Source organism: Chelon labrosus, assembly GCF_963514085.1.
Source record: "Chelon labrosus genome assembly, chromosome: 9".
Lineage (NCBI taxonomy): Eukaryota > Metazoa > Chordata > Actinopteri > Mugiliformes > Mugilidae > Chelon > Chelon labrosus.
The window spans coordinates 20,537,077-20,557,909 of NC_140359.1; the positions used below are offsets into that span (position 1 = coordinate 20,537,077).

The following is a 20,833-nucleotide window of genomic DNA, read 5'->3' on the forward strand; positions in this document are numbered from 1 at the left end:
CTGTGACAGTGTAACTCCTGGTTTCTGGAAATGTGTGAGACTTAGCAGAGCCCCACGGCTCACGAGGCCCTGAGAACAGTATTTTTATTATATAGTCTAATATAAAGACAAAAATAAAGATAGAATTCAGCAGCACAACAATAATACATCCACAAAATTGACCATAACTTTGAGTCAAAATGTCTCTTAAACTGTTTTAAGGACAGGATGTAGTGCTGGGTCGTTGTATTCGTATGCTAAGCTACATTCAGAGGCTGTCATTTGTGGTGCATTGAACTATTTCTTATTATACGGTGAATTCAGATATACTGGGACATCAGGTAAAATGGGACAGCACAAGACAACAGCACTGTAGTTTGTCCCTGAAAAGTTTAGAAGTGGCGCCTTGCTGTGGAGCTACATGATCAAAGTCACATGACAGCATTCATACAGCATCAAACAAGGAGGGTGCTTCAGCTTGATTTGATCATAATGTCTAAAACGGTCCATAAAAATATATATTGTATATATAGAAACATGTATGGTGTAATAGTAATAATAAAATATACATATACCCTGATCAGGCATAACATTATGACCACCTAATATTGTGTAGGTCTCCCTTGTGCCTCCAAAAGAGTTGTGACTCATCAGAGAATGGACATGGGCCTTCTGAGGGTGTCCTGTGGTGTCTGGCAACAAAATGTTGTTAGTGGGGGCCTTTGGGTCCTATAGGTCGAGGGGAGGGGCCCTGTGGATCATCCCACAGATACTTGATCAGTTTGGGATCTAGTTAATTTGGAGGCCGTGTTATTTACTTCAGTGCTCATAATGTTATTCCTGATAAGGCATATACTATGTAACCTGGTAAAAAGAGATCTCACTTTGGTCTTTCTGGGTTTTTAGGATGCCGAACGTGTAACATCCTCATCCTTTGTTACATCTGCACCTCTTAGCCATGATAACAGTTGAAAAGATCAGTTGAGAATATGACCTTAAAGCTGAATCAGCATCTAAAAGATAATATATAGCGTTCATAAAAAGCAGGATTTAGTGCCTGTAGGACTGTAATATTAGACTGCATTAACTTTAGCTCAGTGGCAAATGGGCAACTACAGTATGTGGAGTGTATACACGCATCTATGTGAGGAATCAAGAAGATTACACACACTACATATGATACACTTGGTACACTTGTGAAAATTAAACTGTTTTAATATATGAGTCCCGCACTACATCTTAGCTTCAGGAAAGTATTGAGAATTTGTTCAAAATAACCGAGAGAACCGCGGATTCAACTGTGTTTTCATTTTGGAGGCTGCAGTTTGTAGCGCCACCGAATTGTGTTGTACTGGCACATGTTTCTGTTATTTTGACAACCCCATTTTAATCAGCGAGGCTAGGCTAAAATAACAGAGACACTTTTGTGTCCACGCAGCACCACAAAGTGCATCCTCCAAGATGATCGCACAGTTGAATTACCGCCTTTCTGATGCCATTTCAGCCTAAACTCAACATTACAACAGTCACGAAGGTTCAGATTTCTACATCAGAATGCATTGGTTTCAAATAGTGTACCTAATGAACTGGCAAGTGAGTGTATATGTGCTATTATGTTTATGTGGCTATAATCTGTGGCCATCAGCTCCACTGAATTGCAGGGTATTTAGGAGCTTGCACATTTACATCACCCAAATCCTGCAGTACCTTATAACCCAGATAGATAGATAGATAGATAGATAGATAGATAGATAGATAGATAGATAGATGGCCATGCCAGTGCACCTCCCCTTCTCAGCCCATTTACTAGAGGTTTACTTCCACTTGGGTGAATAGTAGTAGTAGTAAAATACACTGCCTATCTATCTGCGGCTCTGCCTCAATCCCCTCCCCTCACGACTCCCTCTCTCTCCCTTTTCTCTGCATCCCTGGGCGGCAAGGGCGGCTTTAGCAGCATCCGCATCAAGCCCCGAATCGACTGCGCTCCCAAACAATTACTCGCTAGGCCTGAGACAAATAAACCACAAAGACCAACGCGCCAGCCTCGCTGAATACATTAAAAAAAAAAAAAATCCAGATCAAAATGCACAGCGCCATTGACATTGACGACGTATCATGCAGTAGCTTTGATTTACCGATTGTAGCATCCTGGCGGTCCATCATCAAAGGCTACTCACTATTTTGCAGCTTGGCGGTTTGTAAGATGGCAGCCCCGGTAAACAATACTGTCACAAGGCAGCAACGTCAGTCCTGGTCGGCCGGGCTCCTCAGTTGTTCGGCGTTGTTGCCTTGGCTCGGTAACATTAGGGATGCTTCGACCGCTGTCAGCGTCGGATGCTGATGATGGAGTCGGTCGGTGGATACGCGCATCAGCTGAGAGACACACACCCACCTCTGGCCCCGCCCCTCTGGCTGCATGATGCAAACGCCCACTTTTGGCATCCGTCCAGTGATCTCCCTGGGGAATAGCCTATATATATGGAGTCACATGGATGGATGGATGGATGGATGTGACATTAAATGCTAGACAGCTTGTTCTTTATAATGTCTACCCATTTTGAATAATGCAAAATATTGATTACTCAAAAAAAAAACTTCACTGTTTAGCTAATTGTTAATTGCCTCACACTAAAGCAGCTACCTCTAGACTCCAAACCTCCAAGCAACATTGAGATTAATGTGCAACAGTTTTTTCTGTATAGCTAATTAACTCCTATATCCCCAGCCTTTTTTCTCTGCTTTGGTCTCCACAGACTTCTGAGATGCATAAACCGTGTCCAGCTTTGGTGAGTCAGTGAGCAAATATCTGAAAACAGGAAACCTGAAGACTACACAACCAAAACAATGAGCTTGGAGACACCAAAAACGGGCCTGAACGAGCTGAAAGGAGCGGCGCCTTTCACACCAGACACAGACCTACAGCTTATATGTCACCTCCCGCTGATTTTTCCTGTAATGATATAACACTGTAGTACGGCTATGACTGGTAACTCCTCCTGTATGATGGCAATGGATTTTTATCATGGGTAATATTTCGTCAAGCCAGATGAAATCATTTGGATTGGAGGCTCCACTTCATCTGCTGACATAGGTAAAGTAAAATGATCTGAAAGGATATATGTGTTTTTTTTTTTTAACCTAAACTTTATTGACTCTGAATTCAATCAACTGAAAACCAAAACTGACCAAGATTGACCCACATTTTCAACAGCGCGGCCCAACGTTTGACTACTGCCATATTCCTGTTTACCCCATGTAAACATGCACAGAAAGAACATATTTATTCCAACCAGAGAGAAGGGATCGGATCGAGCATTTACATTAGGCGCTAATGATTTTCATCCAATCTTATTGAACGTATTAGCAAAATGTTTACATCGTCATTTAATCTGACTGAGAATTCCTTCTGACTGGGCTGGTCTGTATCTGATGGGTCAAAAGATGACCCATGCTAGCTACCTATTTAGCCAACTTTGTTTCCCATGTGCATACCGAAAGACTTTCTGCTCCACCTGCCCCCACTGGACGTCCCAGTTTTTGCTGTTTGAACCACACAATAGCCCAGATTTCAACTAAAAACAATACCGCTGCACTTTAGTATTAAACTTCCAAAAAAGTTAATGGGACTTGTGGATTGACAGATTTGCTGCAAATGCGACATATCCTGTTTTCGGGCCACTGATATGGATCCAACTCCCTGGTGTAACACTCTCTCCTTCCCTGTACTCTTCACATAACAACTGGAGATAGGCTGTGACTATTATTTTAAAGCAGAGAGGCATGTCTTGATTTGGAGTCTTTGTTTTGTGTAATTTTCTTGTTTTGGAGGATGTTCGGCCCAGTCACTGACTTCTGTATGGTCACACACATTAATCTAACGCTGGACATGACTTCTGATTACGCCCCTGTAACAGATGTCATGAGTCCAGAGAGTTTGTCATCTTTACTTTGCTTTTCTTCCTGATTGCCCCTTTTGTTCTCTTATTTCTGTGTGACCTGATCTGTGTGTCCCTTTCCTCTGTTTCTAAAGAAAAACAAAAAAAAAACAGCTGAAACAAGGACAACTGGACTTTGAAAGAGTTTCTTGAAGAAACAAGGGCAAGTCCAGTACCTTGTTTCTTCAGCTTGTTTCTTTTTGGGATATACCATGACCTGGATGACTGGGAACTTTTTGGCAGTTATCTTGGTTTATTTGTTTTAATGTAGAGCTGTTCACATTGACAATAAAAAAGTTTATATAAAAAAAAAGGTTTATGGTCATAGCCCCTTTTCTGGTGTCTTATTTGCTCCAGATGTGAGAAAAGTGAGCACCAGTTTGCCCCCTGCAATACCGGAGAGTAAGATTCAAGGCACAAAGCTCATATTCTAATAAAATCAAGAGCTTTAGAGCAAGATTCTTACCGCACCAATGTTTTTGAATACTTTAAGAAGATAATATTTCTTTTTCATAAAAAGTTTGATACCGAATCCTGTTTTTAGCTGTGGGATTTCTGCAAAGACATTTCTTGGGGCACATTTTGGTTTTCACAGCAGATTGCTGTTGCAAAAAAAGTGTTTAAATAATTCTTAAGTTTAAATTAAATAAAATGTTACGCACAGGTACACATGCAGGCATCTATTCGTCTAACTGTCCAAAAGGGGGCAGTGGTGTCTATTGGTTGGACTGCAGTGCTGCAACACTGCTGTAATCATAGCGGGTAAGGTAATGGCTTCCTCCCCATGGTCTCCTTTGACCACTATGGGGCGCTGTGGTTGGCTTCCTGTAAACTGGACCTCAGCTCTCTCAGTGTCTTTGTGGTCTATCCTTATTTTGTCTGCTGGCTGGGTTAAGAGTCAGATAATGTACGGAGAAGAGCAGAGATGCAGGAGCAAGCCAGTGTGGCTTATGCTTGAAGTTTGACAGAGGATATAAAGGATTGATAAAGTAATAACTAGAGAACAGCTTAGCGGGTATACTGTGTGCTCATTAGAGGCAGAAAACTACATCAGTAATGACAGATGAGAATAGTCTTTATATTACAGCTGAATAGTTTATCATAATGTATGAATAAATTGCATAAACTGAGCATCATATGCACAATGGAAAATTCTGTATAACTGTCCTCAGGTAGATTTAAGCCTTGTCTGTCAGGTTTGGCTTCCAAATCTTCTTCTTGGATCTAACTTTACACTTCATATTAATACTCAAACAAGACCTGTCAGAAAGTGGCCTCTTCTTCGCCTCTAAATTTTTGGATTTGAGCAATCACATCTCCATTTGAAACAAACTCACGCCACACTCATCTTTGTGTTGTAATACTAGGATTAGACGTTTGTTATCGGTGCTGTGGCATAAAATGACAGGACTCCTTTGTATTTTTATCGCTCATGTGGTAGAAGATCAGTCCCTTTAAGGCACACATCCTTTGCATTTGATCATTCAGCGCCTTAGGCCTGATGGTGTCATTGGATGCTGAGAAACGTCTCAGATGTCGTGTGTTGTTAATGAGGAAGAATGGAACAGAGGCCTCAAGTTAATGCCGAAGAATTATGGTTATAACTGAGTGTTTGTTTTCTTTTATTGTGTTACAGCATTGCAAAGTATGGAAGTGTACCGAAAAACAGATTTAAAACAGTGTGACAAAAATCACACATAGTTCTCTATTGTCCTCTTTCTTTTCTCTGCACTGTAAGTCTCTTGACACTGTGAAATGTAAAGCGTGAAACTGTTAAGGTCTGCCCCCTTTTGCTCTGCACTATGAAAGCAGCCCAGCATCCTCTTTCTTCTCATCTGCTCCTCTCTCTCTTCATCCTTGCTTTTGTCGCTGCAGAAATCAGACAAAATGTCAGACATCTACGCCAAAGATGTGAGGACTCTTGGCCGGAGCATCTGTATCATCACAGGAGCCTCTAAAGGGTTTGGACGGGCGCTGGCGCACCAAGTAAGTTGCTGTCATGTTTAAAGAAAACATAAATAGAAGAAAGAAAGCAATTAAAAAAAAGTAAATAATAAAATGTCTTGACTAAATCAAGGTAGTGCAGTGGCTGAAGCCTGGCTCTGTACTTCTGCTGGTGGCTCGCTCTGGGACTCTGCTGCAGGAGCTGAAGAAAGAGCTGCAGAGCTTCACAGAGGAACAGAAGCAGCTCGTCCACTGTATTACAGCTGATCTGAGCACACAAAAAGGGGTGAATGAAATAGTCAGGGTGGCGAGACAGGAGGCTGTGAATGACCTAGACCATGTGCTTCTTATCAACAACGCTGGTAAGTCATGACTTAGGATTAAAGAACTATCTTAGATGTGCCTGATTCGTTATGACATTTACTTCTTACTCTGTGTCCGTTTCTGCTCCCAGCCTCTTTGGGTGACATTTCCCGGTTTACTAGTTTCACTGACCCCGGCGAGGTGAATTCCTACCTGTTCTTCAACGTTAGCTCACCTCTGGCGCTGACCGCCGGAATCCTGGAGACATTTCCACGCAGGCCGGGACTTCGTTGGAGCGTGGTGAATGTCTCATCGATTTTCGCGGTGGAGGCCTTACCGTCCTGGGTGCTGTACTGCACTGCCAAAGCAGCCAGAAAGATGATGTTCAGGGTGCTGGCTGAGGAGGAACCGAATGTCAAAGTCCTCAGCTATTCTCCGGGTACACACAGCTTCATACTCTCAGTTGTTGTCACTCACAGTTCTCATGAAAGTGTAGACATTCAAACTTTCCATTTTAAGACTTCTTGCCAAAGAAGCACGAGCTCAGAGGTCCACATGACAAAAGCTGAGTTTAACCAGGAAACACTCATATTCCCAGAAAGCATTTATCTAACCAAGCAAACAATTGTATCTTGATTCTTGCGCAGCTTTTACATAGTAACTCGTAGCCAGGATCTTACATATGCTTCAATATCTCCACATAATTTAACCATCTTGCATGCTTACAGAACACAAAAAGAAACATTAAGTGTTTTCTTAACCCTTTACTCTCTCTGGTTTTCCACAGGTCCTATGGATACAGAGATGCAGGAGGATATTCGGAGGTTGACAGGGGTCTGTCATCATCTAATGCCCTGTCATGAATCTGCAGCCAAACTGATGGAGCTGCTTCTGGACAACGAGTTCCCCTCGGGGGCACACCTCGACTTCTTTGACGTGTGAGGTCAACGTTTGGAAGAATATGACGACAACAATGACGTTGTCCATCTGCTGCAAATTGTCCCATGCTTATCTTTTGCTTAAGTTATGTTGGAGGAAAAACTGGTCAAAAATGTTGATGATGTTACTCGACAGCCTGCTTGTGTCGGAACAGCTCGCGGTTCTTTGCCTCTGCTTCCAAGTTAAAGTGTTAATGAAGTTGAAGAAAAAGTAAAAACTTGTTTTGTTCATCTGTGCTGACATCCACCGTGTGTTGAGAGTGCTGAAATGCTGTAAATAATCTCACTCTGCCGTGTTTGCAATTGTTGTCTTCTTCGCTTTTCTTGTGTACCTCTTGTAATAAATACCAAATAAATCAACAAATATGTTTAATCTCCTTGCATTGTTTAAACGGTCTAGAAACAAGGTTTGCATTTTGCCAAAATTTTACCTCCAATACAGAACTCTCTGAGATTTGAAGGTACTATGAAAAATGACATTAATCTAAACATTCAACTCATCGGTGGATGCCGCAGAATACAGCTGAAACTTTCAAATTTGTAACAGCACATGCTTTCACAAACCTTGAGCACGTGTATGAAGGGACTCAACTGTGTATTCAGTTTGTGTGGTTCGACTTCCTTTCTGGGGACGCTGAGGCTCTGAAGCTGGTCCCCTCACAGTGTAACTGGGACAGTGATATCGTTCTGTTATGTCATAGCTTATGTTGCAATCACGGTGAGACAGAAAACATGAGATGGAGAGAGGGAGAAAGCGCCAGAACACAGTAGAGGCACTGAGACGCAGCAGCTCTGTTTCTGTCAAACTTCTCGCAGCTGTTCAACGTCACCACTGTGACCTGACTGACGGCCCCAGCTGAGAGACAAAAATAACCCTCAGGGAGAGGGCACCTACCAATTCATGACCAGGGGTGGGGGGATTTCTGCCAGCTAACAGGACAAAAAACAAGAAATGGCAGACACATTTTTATTTATCTGTTAATAAAGAGAAAGGACCTAAGAGAACAGCAGCAAGTTTCTGTTGTGTCACTTTCACTCAGGGCGGTTGGTTTTATTGACAAGTTTGTCCGCTCAAGACATCATAATTCTTTCGTTGACTAATGAGACAAATCACCACCAACCCAGATTTCACAGACCTGTTGGTACAGTTCAAGAGGTCCTCAGCTATTTTAGCACCGTGACCGAGGAATGTGCAGTTGTCACTGAAGAACACAGAGTGGTCTACGAGTTCCTGAACTACCCCGTCCTCTCTTGTTCGCTCAGCTCGCCGTCCGTTCACCAGTCTCAGGACCCTGCTCACCTACCATGGAGAACGTGGCAATATTTGACTCACCTGGGAAGGGGAGGGGGCTGAAGGCCACCAAGGAGTTTTGGGCCGGAGATGTCATCTTTTCTGAGGCCAGCATTTCAGCTGTTGTGTTTGACAGGTAACGGAGAGGATGGAAGCTGTGGATGTGGATCCTCAGCAATGGTGCAAGCGGTTACAGAAGATGAATGAATGAATGAATCTTACTTTTACCTGTTTTGGGAGGCCAGACATTCAGATTTTTTATTTTATTTTGTTTGATAGTTTGGGCACTGAGTTCATAGAGTTTGTCGGTTCCTTGCCTGGAGCTGTCCACATTTTCTGTTCTGTGCTGTCTGTAGGGGACTGTGTAACCATTAAATGTGGAAGAAACAGTTTAAGCAGGCACATATTTCTTCGACACATCTGTGTCTAATTCAGACAACCAGGTTTATTTGCATCACTATGGTTCGAAATAGGGACTTTTGAGGAATCCTTTGAAAGCGTTCTGTAAAATTAATTACCCCAGATATGTACAGAACAGGCCGCAAACAAGAACACTGAGGTTCAGTTTATCAAATGCTTTAACACGACATGCCGCACTTTACTGCCTGATGTACTAATAATCCTGGTAACAATTTACAGACAAGAATTATAACCTTTGTAACGTCATGTGGGACAAAATAATCTCAACCCAAAGTCCACGTGCTAGCTTTATTCTTTGGAGCTATTTCAGTTTGCTAATGAAGGCCGCTAAATATGATCATAGCTCAAAGGTTGTCTTTAAGAGAAACACATTATTATAATTAAAATTATATAATTAACTGCTATAAAGCGTTTAGTCACCCACTAAGGTAAATCCAACATGCTCAATTTTTTTGTCTGTGTGTTGTCATTCTGGCTTTTGTTTCTACAACATGCATGTGCTATAATTTTTGGGTTGTCACACCTTTCCCTTTTTCTGCTCCTTGATCTCTTTCTGAAGTCTAGCAGAGCGTATTTGCCACAGCTGTTTCCGCAGAGGAGAAAAGCTCCAGAGGTGCGGCCAGTGCAAATTTGCCCACTATTGCGACCGAACTTGCCAGCGAGCCGGCTGGGCCGAACACAAGCTAGAGTGCAGCGCCATCAAAGCCTTTGGCAAAGTACCAAATGAAAGCATCCGGTAAGTGGAAGGAAAATAATACAGGGCTTTAATAGCCAAGTGAGGAAAATAAAAAGTTAATGTCTTATGTTGTCTTATGTCTTATGTTGTCTGATGGAAAACAGGCAAAACAAGCATGTGTCATAGGGGGTGATTTCAAGGGGATTTTTTTTCATCAAGGAAGCATGAAAATCATTGAAGGCCTGGAAAAAGAAACCAAACAAAACAGCTTGCGTCAATACCACAATACAAGTACTTTCTACAGATTATGTGTATCTGACACGTCCGCGACCACGGCAGTCACATGTTGTATTTGTTTTGGCCAGGCTGGTGGCTCGAGTCATGTGGCGTCTTGACAAAGAGGGGAGCGTGGTGTCTGACATGCAGCTGACCACGCTGGACGAGCTGGAGGACCACATTGCCGACATGCAGGAGGATGAGCTCAAGGAGTTCAAAGTGGACATCCACAACTTCCTGGATTACTGGCCCCGTACCTGCAAGCAGCACACGATCGACGACATCTCGCACATGTTTGGATTGGTGGGTTTAAATATATGTGAAATCACTGAGTCATTTCTTCACGAAGTGGGTTGCGTAGGTGTGAAACTATGAGTTGTGTTTAGATCACGCAGCTGAGCCCCTAAGACACCGAGACTACTGTGCTGCGTTGTGCACTCACATGTTTCAAAATTTGGAAGAACAATTAACAGCTTGTGTCTGGTGTGCTAGCAAGGCCTGGTAAATACAACTGTGTAGTTCCCAAACTTTTTACCTTGTGACAAAACCAACCAATATGTACTGTCAAACCTTTATCACAGAACAGATTACCCCAAATATTACATTTCATCTTGTTTAGTTAAGTTCCTAGAGGCCTCATGGGGAAAAAATAAATAAAAAGAGTTTAGAGATTAGACAGAAGTCAGAAAGAAGAGCGTAATTTGTGCAGCAAAAATGTTCCATAACCTCTTATTGAACTTTGCATCATCTGCGTCTTCCATATCAATCCACTAACACGTAACTAATGTTACACCTTTCCTCTCAGATCAACTGTAACGGTTTCACTGTGAGTGACCAGAGGGGCCTTCAGGCCGTCGGAGTTGGTCTTTTTCCAAATTTGTGCCTAGTGAACCATGACTGCTGGCCAAACTGCACCGTAATCCTCAACCACGGCAAGTAAGTCAAGAAACAGTAGCCATCCGCGATGTGTAAATAACTTGATTGAAATTAAAGAGTTTGTGTGTGTTTACATGACGTTTGCTGCGTGTGAGTGATGGTCAGGTGCCATTTGGTGTAAAACTGCTTCCTGTTTGTCTTTCAGTCAATCGGCTGTGAATACTATGTTTCACTCTCAACGGAGGTGCGTTACCTCAACCTAAGCTTTTTAAAGTGTTATTCACTGGGAGCACCATTGAGAGTATGGCACTGAAAGCTTAATGGGCGTCATTCTCATTACACTTAACCCCCATCCATCCACTGTAGAGAATAAAAGTCTATAGTGTGCACTGAACTTTGGATGTGACTCGGTTTTCACATCACTTTATCCACATGAATGCTCTAACCTTTGTTCATCTTATTTTAGTGTCTCTCTGCAAAATGTCTTCTCTTGAAAAAAGCATTTTTTTTCAACCACAGATTATCTAACTGTTTGTCATGCCCACACAAAGTTTTACTCATGTGCTGCTGGTTTATCACTTTGTGTGTCTGTCCATCGTGCCGACACTGATTGCCGTGTATTAGCTTAGCAACATTTCTTAATATTAACACCAGACTAAAACATTAGTAACAACAGTAGCTAGAAAAGTTTGAAAAGTGGTTCATTTACAAAATCTGGACTGACGAAACTGAATTTTATTTCATTAAGGAAAGGGGTTTCAAAATCAGTCAGAAACTGCAAATGAAAAGACTTGCATGAATCAAACTAATGACCCTGCACATAGGGTCATGCCCTGATGAAGGCCAAGATGGCCGCAACGCGTAGGCTCATGTGCTTTTAATCAGTCCTTGCCATGTTAAATTAAAGGCTTTTTTTGATACTTCTTCAACTTCAGAGTGCCTCTGTAATTTCTTTTTTTTGGACCCTGCACATAGCTTTTAACCATGTTTCCTCCACCTCAGGATCGAGCTGCGTTCTTTGGGTAAGATCGCAGAAGGAGAGGAGCTGACGGTCGCCTACGTGGACTTCTTGAATTTGACCGAGGAGCGTCAGAGATTGCTGAAAACACAATACTTCTTCGACTGCACGTGCGAGCACTGCAAGAACCGGATCAAAGACGATCTGAAGCTGGGGGGAAGGGAGGTGGACGGAGTCAAGGTTCGCCTCTGTTCGTGTTTTTGAGTGTTGATTTCAATGTAGCTTTAGGCGACATGAGATTTAGAAGACTAAAAGGACCGGACACTTTCACAAGATATAGTGCTGACGTGGGTGATAAGGATAGATGGGAAACATGAGAAGCACGGCTACAGTGCCTATTTTAAGCAAAGATAACTCCCAAGTGGATTCAGCCTCCAATCCAATCAATCCAATACTTAGAAACAGGCAGAGTAGAAGAAAATGACAGATTTTAACTGGATTGAAGGCTGTAACTTTTTTTGAGTGTTTATTGTATTTTAAAGTGTGCCTCCCAGGAATCTGTCTATCTTGTTCCTACTAAATGACTGGCTCAACTTTCAATTTAAAACATGCTAAAACGCACGACTCACCATTACAAGTGTAATAATTGAGAAACACTATGTGACATCATAGTAATCCGTGAAACAGAACTGTACTTACCTCTGATTAACCGCATGCTCTGTGTGTGTGTGTGTGTGTGTGTGTTTGTCACGGGTTATAAATAGCATGTGTTAGGAGCTGTCAGCAGCAAAAAATGTTTCACTATCTTTTTACAAACAATAGAAAGCTCACAAAGTAACCACGGAGGGGGCTGTCTACTAATAGCCATGCAAGCAAAGAACAGTCTCTCAAGCATGCTTGAGAGTAAATCTAGTTCACTTCTTTTAAAAATCTTGGGCGTGAATTTAGATTGAAATAGTCATACGCGCACAATATTGTCTCTGTCAATTTATGGATGAGGTAACCAATCTTTCCAACCTTGCAGCCTTCAGAGGAACAGGTGAAAGAGGCAACCGACTATTGCTTTGAAATGCTGGAGAAGATGGACAAGGCCAGATTAAATGGTGACTACCATGAGGTACCGCATCAAATCGCCTACAACCCCCAAATAAAAACCCTAATTAAGTGTTTTCTTTTGTCAGCACAAGTTTTTCTTCATTTCTTTTTGCTTGTTTAGGTGGTAAAAATCTGCAGGGAGTGCATCGAGAAGACAGAGCCAGTTTTGGCCGACACTCACATCTACCTGCTGAGAATGTGGAGCACAATGAGTGAAGTCCAAGCTTACCTGCAGTATTTTGGCGACGCTGCGGATTACGCTCGCAAAATGGTGGAGGGATACATGTGAGTGCAAACATGCCAGGCGGTTTCCTGAGACACGCACACGAGAATTTTGCATATCACACTGGATGCAATAATGTTGGTAAATGCACCGAATCTGCAGTGAGAAAGTCTGAATTAACATTTCCACAAATCTCGTCCCTCTGACAGAAAGTTGTACCACCCAAACAACGCTGCTCTCGGTATGGCTGCCATGCGAGCAGGGGTGACCCACTGGCAGGCTGGGGAGATAGAGGTCGGACACGGGATGATCTGCAAAGCCTACGCCATTCTCATGGTCACCCACGGCCCAACGCATCCCATCACAAAGGACCTGGAGGTAAACACGCAATCTGCAGTCAGATTAGGTGGCAGACAGCAGCTAACTTAGTCTGGACACAGATCTAATTAATTATCTTTTTATCATAACAATGAATCAAGTAACAGGGGTCACCAGCACTTGAACAGATCTACACCAATCAGGCATAACATTAAAACCACTGACAGGAAAAGTAAATAACACTGACCATCTTGTGGCAATACAATGTTCTCCTGGAAAATATTGGACCTGGCATTCGTGTGCATGCTACTTAGACATACCACCCATCTATACCAGACTAGGCACCCCCACCCCATAGCAATGACACTCCTTCATGGCAGCAGCCATCCCCAGCAGGATGCAGCCTGACACAGGCACAAAAACAGTTTAGGAACAACTTAAAAAAACATGAAGAACAGCACAAGGTGTTGACCTGGCCTCCAAATTCACTACATCCCAAATTGATCGAGTATCTGTCGGATGATCCACAGAGGCCCCTCCCCTCAACCCATAGGACCCATAGGACCCCCACTAACAACATTCTGTTGCCAGACACCACAGGACACCCTCAGAAGGCCCATGTCCACTCTCTGATGAGTCACAACTGTTTTGGAGGCACAAGGGACACCTCAGCAATATTTGGAAGGTGGTCATAATGTTATGCCTGACTGGTGTATAAAGCTGCTGTGTTTATAGCTTCACTGCCATCAAGTGGCCACAACGTTCATCTGTTTTAAAATCTCACTCCACACACAAAGCTTTTCATTTGAAAAGTTCCTCTTTTTACTTTAGCAAGATTTGATCAACATTTAAGGGTACATGTTTAAGTTTAAACGCCAGTGAGAAGAAGTTACCTCCAGTTTTGTATTTTACATCTGGAAAGCTCACAAGCTTTTCAGTCATCTCCTACTTGTTGTATTCTGTAGCTCACTGCCATGTGGACATTCACAGCTCTGACACTCCCATGCCGATTTCTCCACAGGCGATGCGTTTGCAGACGGAGATGGAGCTGAGGATGTTCAAACAGAACGAGTACGTGTACCACAGTATGAGAGAGGCGGCTCTGAAAAACAAGCCAATGACCATGATGCATGAGCCCAAGTCTGTGGAGGAGGGCATCAAGAATCTGTTCCACCGCAGGAAGTGATTGTGGTACCGGATTCAAAAGATTGGGGTGAATCTTTTACTGTCAGTTTTGAGTGTTTGTGTGAGAGTCTACACAACTATTTTCTGTATCACTCACATTTTGTAATCACTAAACTTTTCATTAAAACCTTTTCCTGGCCAAACTTGTGTAAATTTCCTTTAAGATGCAGAATGCAAGATAAATTTTAATATATAGCTTTTCCTAGTAGTCTGTGCTCCCCATTGTCCGAACTTGTTTCACCAAGTAAAAACTTTTTGCCGCTTGTGTCAAGGTATACTTTTAACAGAGGAAGGCAAATTTTTACATCTTGATGCCCAACATAAAAGCTGGCTTTCTAGAAATCATTTTAAAATTTGCTTTGCTCCATTGTGTATACACTGATGTGGGATTAGATTAGTGGAGCCTTGAGGGCAGTTCAGGAACATTTCAAGCATATTTGGGCACATTATGTCAGTGAGTTGAAGTTTTGCTTTGTAATAGCCAGCTCCCAGCAATGTTTAGTTTCCCCTAGGGGCAATACAACCACATTAAGGTCACAATTGTCCTGCTTTTAATCCGTTAGACACGGAGTTGTTCAAGTAACACCAACAGGGACAGAGGGAAGCAGACTTCGTTTAACTTTAACAGCTATTAACACTCATTGATTAAAGAGTTCCATTTAGGCAATTTTGCAAAATCAAAACCATGACAAGTTGCTGCTTTCGCAAATTTTATTATCCCAAGTGCAAACATTCACATGCGCTTGCTTATCCTCTTGTATACGATGCCTTTGAGAGTCATAGTCTGCAAAAAGAGGAAAAATATTTAATGCACGTTATGAAACGAGACGAAAGCAGAAGTCATATCGAGTGCGTTTCAAAAACTCACGCTGACAATCGTGTCCTTATCCGCCAGCTCTGTGACCGACTCGATTCCCTTCAGGGAGACCTTCAGCTTGTTGCCTTCCCGGTAAACCACGGTCTTTAAGAAAAAATAAAGAAAATGCATGACACAGTTGGGTTCAAATCAGTCATGAGGTACGACATCAAATATAGACACTTGAACATGTGAGAGAACATTAGAGTTTAGGCCATCAGCGCCCACAAATTACCTTGACCTTCTCTCCTGTGATGCTGTCCAGCTCTGTCTCCTGTCCGATCGTGAAGGTGTTAACAAGGACTTTAGAGCCAGTTGTGACCGTCACTTTGAAGTTGTCGCCATTCTCCTCAATTTCCGAGATGTTCTTGAGGTCTTTGCCTTTCTGGATGAGTTCATCAGGGACACCTGAGACAGAGCAGCAACCAATTTTACCTCGGAACGGCAGGAATTCACTGGAAGAAGCTCCTTGCAGCCAACTGAACACATCAACGTCTAAAACCAACACTTGAGATCAGGAAGCGCTGTTCTTACCCAAGGCTTTCATGAAAGGCTCAAAGTTCTCCTGAGACTCCAGCTGGTACTTTCCAGAAAAAGACATGGTGGCTGACAGTGAAAGTAAAGATAGAGGCGATCCTGTGCTTCTTTTATACTCTCAGACCGCAGGAAATCAATCATTGACCACAGGTGTCCACAATTAAGGCAGCTCCGGCCCACTTTATCCAGCAAAGCGCACAGAAGATTGACCGCTGCAGATAAGGCCAGGCGCAGAGATAAAAAAAAAAAAGAAAAAGAGAGGTACAGAGTGACTAGAGTAAAGTTGAGTAACCCCCACTGCAGTGGAGCAACAAGAACAAGTGGGACGGTGTTTTGCCACGTGGAAAAGGATGATGTGTGTATATGAGACAACGGCTGCTTTAGTTCCTCTTCCTTCCTCCCCTCGACCCTAAACATTGATCTCTGTTCCTGATTTGGATCATTTTCTCTATGTGTTTTGCCTGCATAACTTGTTTTCTTAGGTCACTTTTTGTCCACATAAGTGTAACAGCTTTAAGAACAGAAAAAAGAAAAGAAAAGACAAAGCAAAATGCACAAAAACGTATTTAATTTCCTTCTGAAAATCTACTTTGAGTTTGCAACTGATCTAGGAATATTGGGATGAATCATTTCTAGTTGCACTAGTTGTAATACAGATTGCATTTCTAAGATTCTTTTCTACAGATTCACGGCAACAAAAAACATAACTGACTTTACCTTAAAGTCATTTATATATTGCTATATTATGCATTTTTCTATTTATTATTTGAAGACTTGGCACTGATTTCTAGGTGTTCCTGGGCCTTGTTGTTACCTCCAAAGCATGAACTTTAGTCTGCTTCTGATTCCAAAGGTACTTTAACCGGGTGATGTCATTTTCCAAGATAAGCTTGCTGTGGAAAAAAAAAAGAGAGTTTTCACAGAGCTGACCCAAGATTTGACAAAATAATTCAATCCAGTGCAGCGCCGATAACCTGCCTTCGTCGTCTCAGAGCGTTATCTCGTGCAAACTCTCCAGTCTGCAGTGTTTGCAAGCGATTTGTTTGGGGTTCACCTCTGCAACAACCAAACAATGGCTTCCATTATTTAATCATTTAATCAATGGCTCAAAGGTGATTGCCGAACAGGATAATTACCCAAACTGTCGTGATAGTGATAGTGCGGTGATTGGGCTTTGTACACTTAGAGGATTATAATTGAGCACAATAGCCTGATAATATTTATAATGACTTGATTGTGCAAGTCATTTGAGAAGGTTTGAAGTAGTTTCGAAACGCGCAGCTTTCATTCAGGTGGCTTGGAAATAAAACACATTTCATACGTTCTCAAAACTTTATTTCTACATGCAGATATCTGGATGACCACAGCCAGTATTCACTCCTGTTTTCATACAGAAAAATATATTGACAAAGGCACTCTACAGAAGTACTCCAGCGGCAAGAGCAACATCAGAGCGATGACGACAAACATAGAAATACAGCCATTATTATTATGAACTACACGTCCCACTTTGTCCCTGTAGCCGGAGAGTTGGCGGTGAGACCTCGGCGTCGGCAGCTCATTGGTGGATCCGGTGATTTGAACTGTGGCCGGCCAGATGCAGGAACCTGAGGATGATGTCGCCGGGGTCGCTGCCTTCGAACTGGCTGGTCTGGTCGTCTCCATCCTCCTCGATGAGGCAGGACTGGTCTGTGGTGCAGCTTTCTGTGGCACAATAAGGAGGAATATTAACTTAGATCGTGGTCGCCTGTTACTGCAGCTGTGCACTCTACTATATAGATATCTGTTCCTCATTGAACAGGACTGTAAACTGGTATTTTAAAACGTGTTTAAAGCTCTAATAGGAATCAATCTTTTCAGCGATTTGTCCCATTTAATACAATCAAACCTTGCAACAGAAAAGGAAAACACTATTTACTCTAGTACTCAATTTATCTGTACTTGACTTGAGTATTTTGATGTAACAGTATTTCTTCTCCTAATCTCCAACATGTCTGCAGGATAAATTGTACATTTCACTCAAAGACTGCACATTTATCTGACACATTTAGATACTGCTACCACTTCATATTTGACGATCACATAAAATAGAAATGCATTTGTATATAGAAACTGAGCAATTTAGTGAAAGTAAAGTTTGTGAAACAGGACATCTAAGGCTTCAGATTAGAGTGGTATTATTAGTTGTACTTGAAGGATTGAATCACTCCCTCCACCACTGCCTAAGATTTCCTGACCTGCATCACAGCAGAGTCCTGAAGCAGCGCAGCGTCCTCCATCGGATCCGCAGGGTCTCCCTCCTGCCTGGCAGGGGGTGAGCAGGTAGTTCTCCTCCACGCAGTGAGCTGTTTCCGGGGAGCCCAGCAGGCAGCCGAGACCCTCGCCGCAGCAGATGCTGGGGCCGAAGCAGCGGCCCCTGTCTCCGGGGCCGCAGGACATGCACTGCAGGAGGAGAACATCACAACGGTTTGGCACATTGAAGAGCATAATGTGAAATCTTTATGTGGAATTGCACAAATAAAAGAAAGTATTGCTATCAGAGCGTCCCTCATCTGATACTGTGCATGAGATTTTTACCTTACAGCCCAAATAGGGACTTTTTCATCTGAATCCAGGGTCTAAGGCTACTTTGTGATTTTGAAAAACTCAACCAGATTGTAGATGCTTTCGTATAAGTTTGCATTTTCCACAGAAAAAGCTAAAGATGGTGAAAAGATGCTCACCTTGCGCAGCGGTGCATCCATGATGGACCTCTTCCCGCCAATCGGACAGTTGGAGATGTAACACGCTGAACACACAGACAGCAGGAAAAGTAGGCACACAGATACAGCAGCTCCGGACATTTTTCCTGAAACAGACAGAAAAGTATTTAGCAAGACCGACGACAAAATCTGCAGCTGTTCAAAGAGCAGATGTACTCACTTGGTTGATTCAAGTTCTTGTTTCAGATGCTCTCAGGTGATCGCTGGGTTCTCTATGTCTTATGGTGCCACTGACGTGTCTTATATATACTTCCAAAAGCGGTCTTTTTCTTTTTTTTGAGAGTGACACGGAAACCAGAGAAGAAAACTTAGTTAGCGTTGACACTAGAAATGAAGCTGACCACCGGGAAGGCCGGGTCAAAGGGCCCGGTAGCTGTGTGCACCGGCTCGTTTCTTGCTATTCAGGATCATTAGAGAAAGGGCTCATGGCGCGTGACCGTGCATGTTCGAGTTAAACGGAAAGTCAGAGAGGTCAAGAAGAGCATGTGATGACGAAATTATTCAAACCACGAGTGGACAAGAGGGTGGTACAACTTAAACCTGCTTTTATTAAAAAAAGAAGAAGAAGAAGAAGAAGAAGATGAATTAGCCCACTTTTTAAGTATTGTTTCCTGCCTGGAAAAGCACATTTCACTGCAGCAGAAGTCTGGTTCTGAACTTCGGCATGCTGAGTCGCCATTTTGGCTCAGCGGGCCATGTTTCTTTTAAAATGGTGCTTGTAAACAAACAAAATAATGAATTTTAAAAAAAGGTACACGCACATACACACACACAAACCGACAAATGTCCTTTTCTATTAATAAGGTCCTTAATTCCTCACAGGAATTGACGCACACATTGTCCAGGTCCGAGGTTAATTGGCCTTATGAGCTAATTAACACAGCTAATGATCGGCCACAATCCATAAAAGACAGATTCGCCGTTTCAATGATATGAGCTCAATTACTGCGGCTCCTTCCTAATTTACTAACCGCCACCTCATCTCAATTAAAAAGAGACGATAACTTTGCCTCTGTTCGCTAACTTCTGGGCAAAAATAAGAGAAGAGCAGGATGTTAGTTTTAGGTTTCAGACACAGATATAAAACAGGTATGAAGACAAACAAGACAAAGTGGGGAAGAATGAGGTGTCACTCAGAGAATGGGCCGCTCTTGCCTCCTAGTGGCTGTGCTGACACATTTCAGATGTATCCATGCATTCATTTTTTCTTCATTTCTACCACTGCTTTCGTCTATTGTGCTTTTGCAGGAGGTGGTCAAAAAAGCGGGGATACTCATCATGCAGCATTGTGCAATCCAGAAGAAGAACCTTGAGTTAAAAGGAAAGAAAAGCTGCACATCATAGGTCTCACAGAGTTAGTGTTGCTGTCGATCATCTGCTCGATTGCACTAAATTTTACACTGCTTACTACGTTACAGTGTTCAGTAGCTCTGTGATAAACACCATGCACCTAACAAATGACTTTGAACTTTGCCTGTTAAACATCTTTAAAAGAATATTTTAGTGCTTTTTTGTATTCAATCTAAAAAAAAAATTTGTTACATGCATTTCTTTGAGCTGAATAAACAGGAATGGTTTAAGCAGACACATCATCTTTCATCATAATGTGTCACTTTACAGCTGTTGAGCAGTCATGTTGCTTTGTTTTCTTGTGAAACATCAGCTCTCCACCAAACGTGGTGCAAATCCCTATTTCATAGAGAAATGGAGATGTCTATCTAGTGTTTCCTTATTTTTCTGCAGGAAGGCACTAGGCTTGTTGACTTCCTCTCCCCTCCCTTCCTTCCTTCTCTCCGAAGGTACTCATCTGAAAAATGAGAACAAAGTGATTGTTCCTGTTCTCTTTCTTAAGTCACTTCAAATGCTATCCGTGGACGGGCGGCTCATTGTCAGGAGAGTTGCAGTGCGAGCAGGAGGGAGAGAACGTACGTACAGGTACAACAGCAGCAGCTGCAGCAGCACTTCAGCCACAGCATCACAGAAAACACACTCAACTGGTAAGTTATACACACGCGGACCACGCTGCGACCTCGCACACAGCACACACACACACTTACATGGCATCGACTGGCATATGAGGAGGGGCTTCGGTTTTAATGGATTGTTTGGAATGCATGGTGCGGCAGGAATAGGCTGGGGTCTCTGCACAGAGCAACTTAAACAGGAGAAGTGAGGAGGACAGAATACCTGGATGGTCTCCAGGAGAAGATTTGGAAATGACTCAAAATTGGAAAACACTGAAAACTTCAGGCTGCATCTGA

General features: G+C 42.6%; 4 protein-coding genes across 4 annotated transcripts; 2 read left to right on the plus strand and 2 right to left on the minus strand.

Moving 5' to 3' along the window:
* Nucleotides 1-5,658: 5,658 nt before the first annotated feature.
* On the plus strand, nt 5,659-7,915 carry sprb (sepiapterin reductase b). The gene is made up of 4 exons (XM_084550761.1): nt 5,659-5,900; nt 5,992-6,220; nt 6,313-6,600; nt 6,949-7,915. The coding sequence occupies exons 1-4, from the start codon at nt 5,802-5,804 to the stop codon at nt 7,101-7,103; spliced, it is 771 nt and encodes a 256-aa protein (XP_084406887.1). The 5' UTR covers nt 5,659-5,801; the 3' UTR covers nt 7,104-7,915.
* Nucleotides 7,916-8,293: 378 nt separating this feature from the next.
* On the plus strand, nt 8,294-14,418 carry smyd1b (SET and MYND domain containing 1b; the record flags this gene model as incomplete). The annotated part of the gene is made up of 10 exons (XM_084550790.1): nt 8,294-8,526; nt 9,370-9,546; nt 9,852-10,065; nt 10,568-10,698; nt 10,844-10,882; nt 11,641-11,836; nt 12,621-12,713; nt 12,813-12,976; nt 13,124-13,292; nt 14,254-14,418. The coding sequence occupies exons 1-10, from the start codon at nt 8,405-8,407 to the stop codon at nt 14,416-14,418; spliced, it is 1,470 nt and encodes a 489-aa protein (XP_084406916.1). The 5' UTR covers nt 8,294-8,404.
* Nucleotides 14,419-15,114: 696 nt separating this feature from the next.
* Nucleotides 15,115-15,889, minus strand: LOC311492536 (fatty acid-binding protein, liver-type-like). The gene is made up of 4 exons (XM_084550826.1): nt 15,808-15,889; nt 15,509-15,681; nt 15,286-15,378; nt 15,115-15,201 (listed from the first exon to the last, which is right to left on the minus strand). Exons 1-4 carry the CDS (start codon nt 15,872-15,874, stop codon nt 15,151-15,153), a joined length of 384 nt encoding a protein of 127 aa, XP_084406952.1. The 5' UTR covers nt 15,875-15,889; the 3' UTR covers nt 15,115-15,150.
* A 1,342-nt stretch (nt 15,890-17,231) lies between these two features.
* Nucleotides 17,232-18,722, minus strand: LOC311492653 (isotocin-neurophysin IT 1-like). The gene is made up of 2 exons (XM_084550986.1): nt 18,534-18,722; nt 17,232-18,252 (listed from the first exon to the last, which is right to left on the minus strand). The coding sequence occupies exons 1-2, from the start codon at nt 18,651-18,653 to the stop codon at nt 17,977-17,979; spliced, it is 396 nt and encodes a 131-aa protein (XP_084407112.1). The 5' UTR covers nt 18,654-18,722; the 3' UTR covers nt 17,232-17,976.
* Between the last annotated feature and the right edge of the window lie 2,111 nt (nt 18,723-20,833).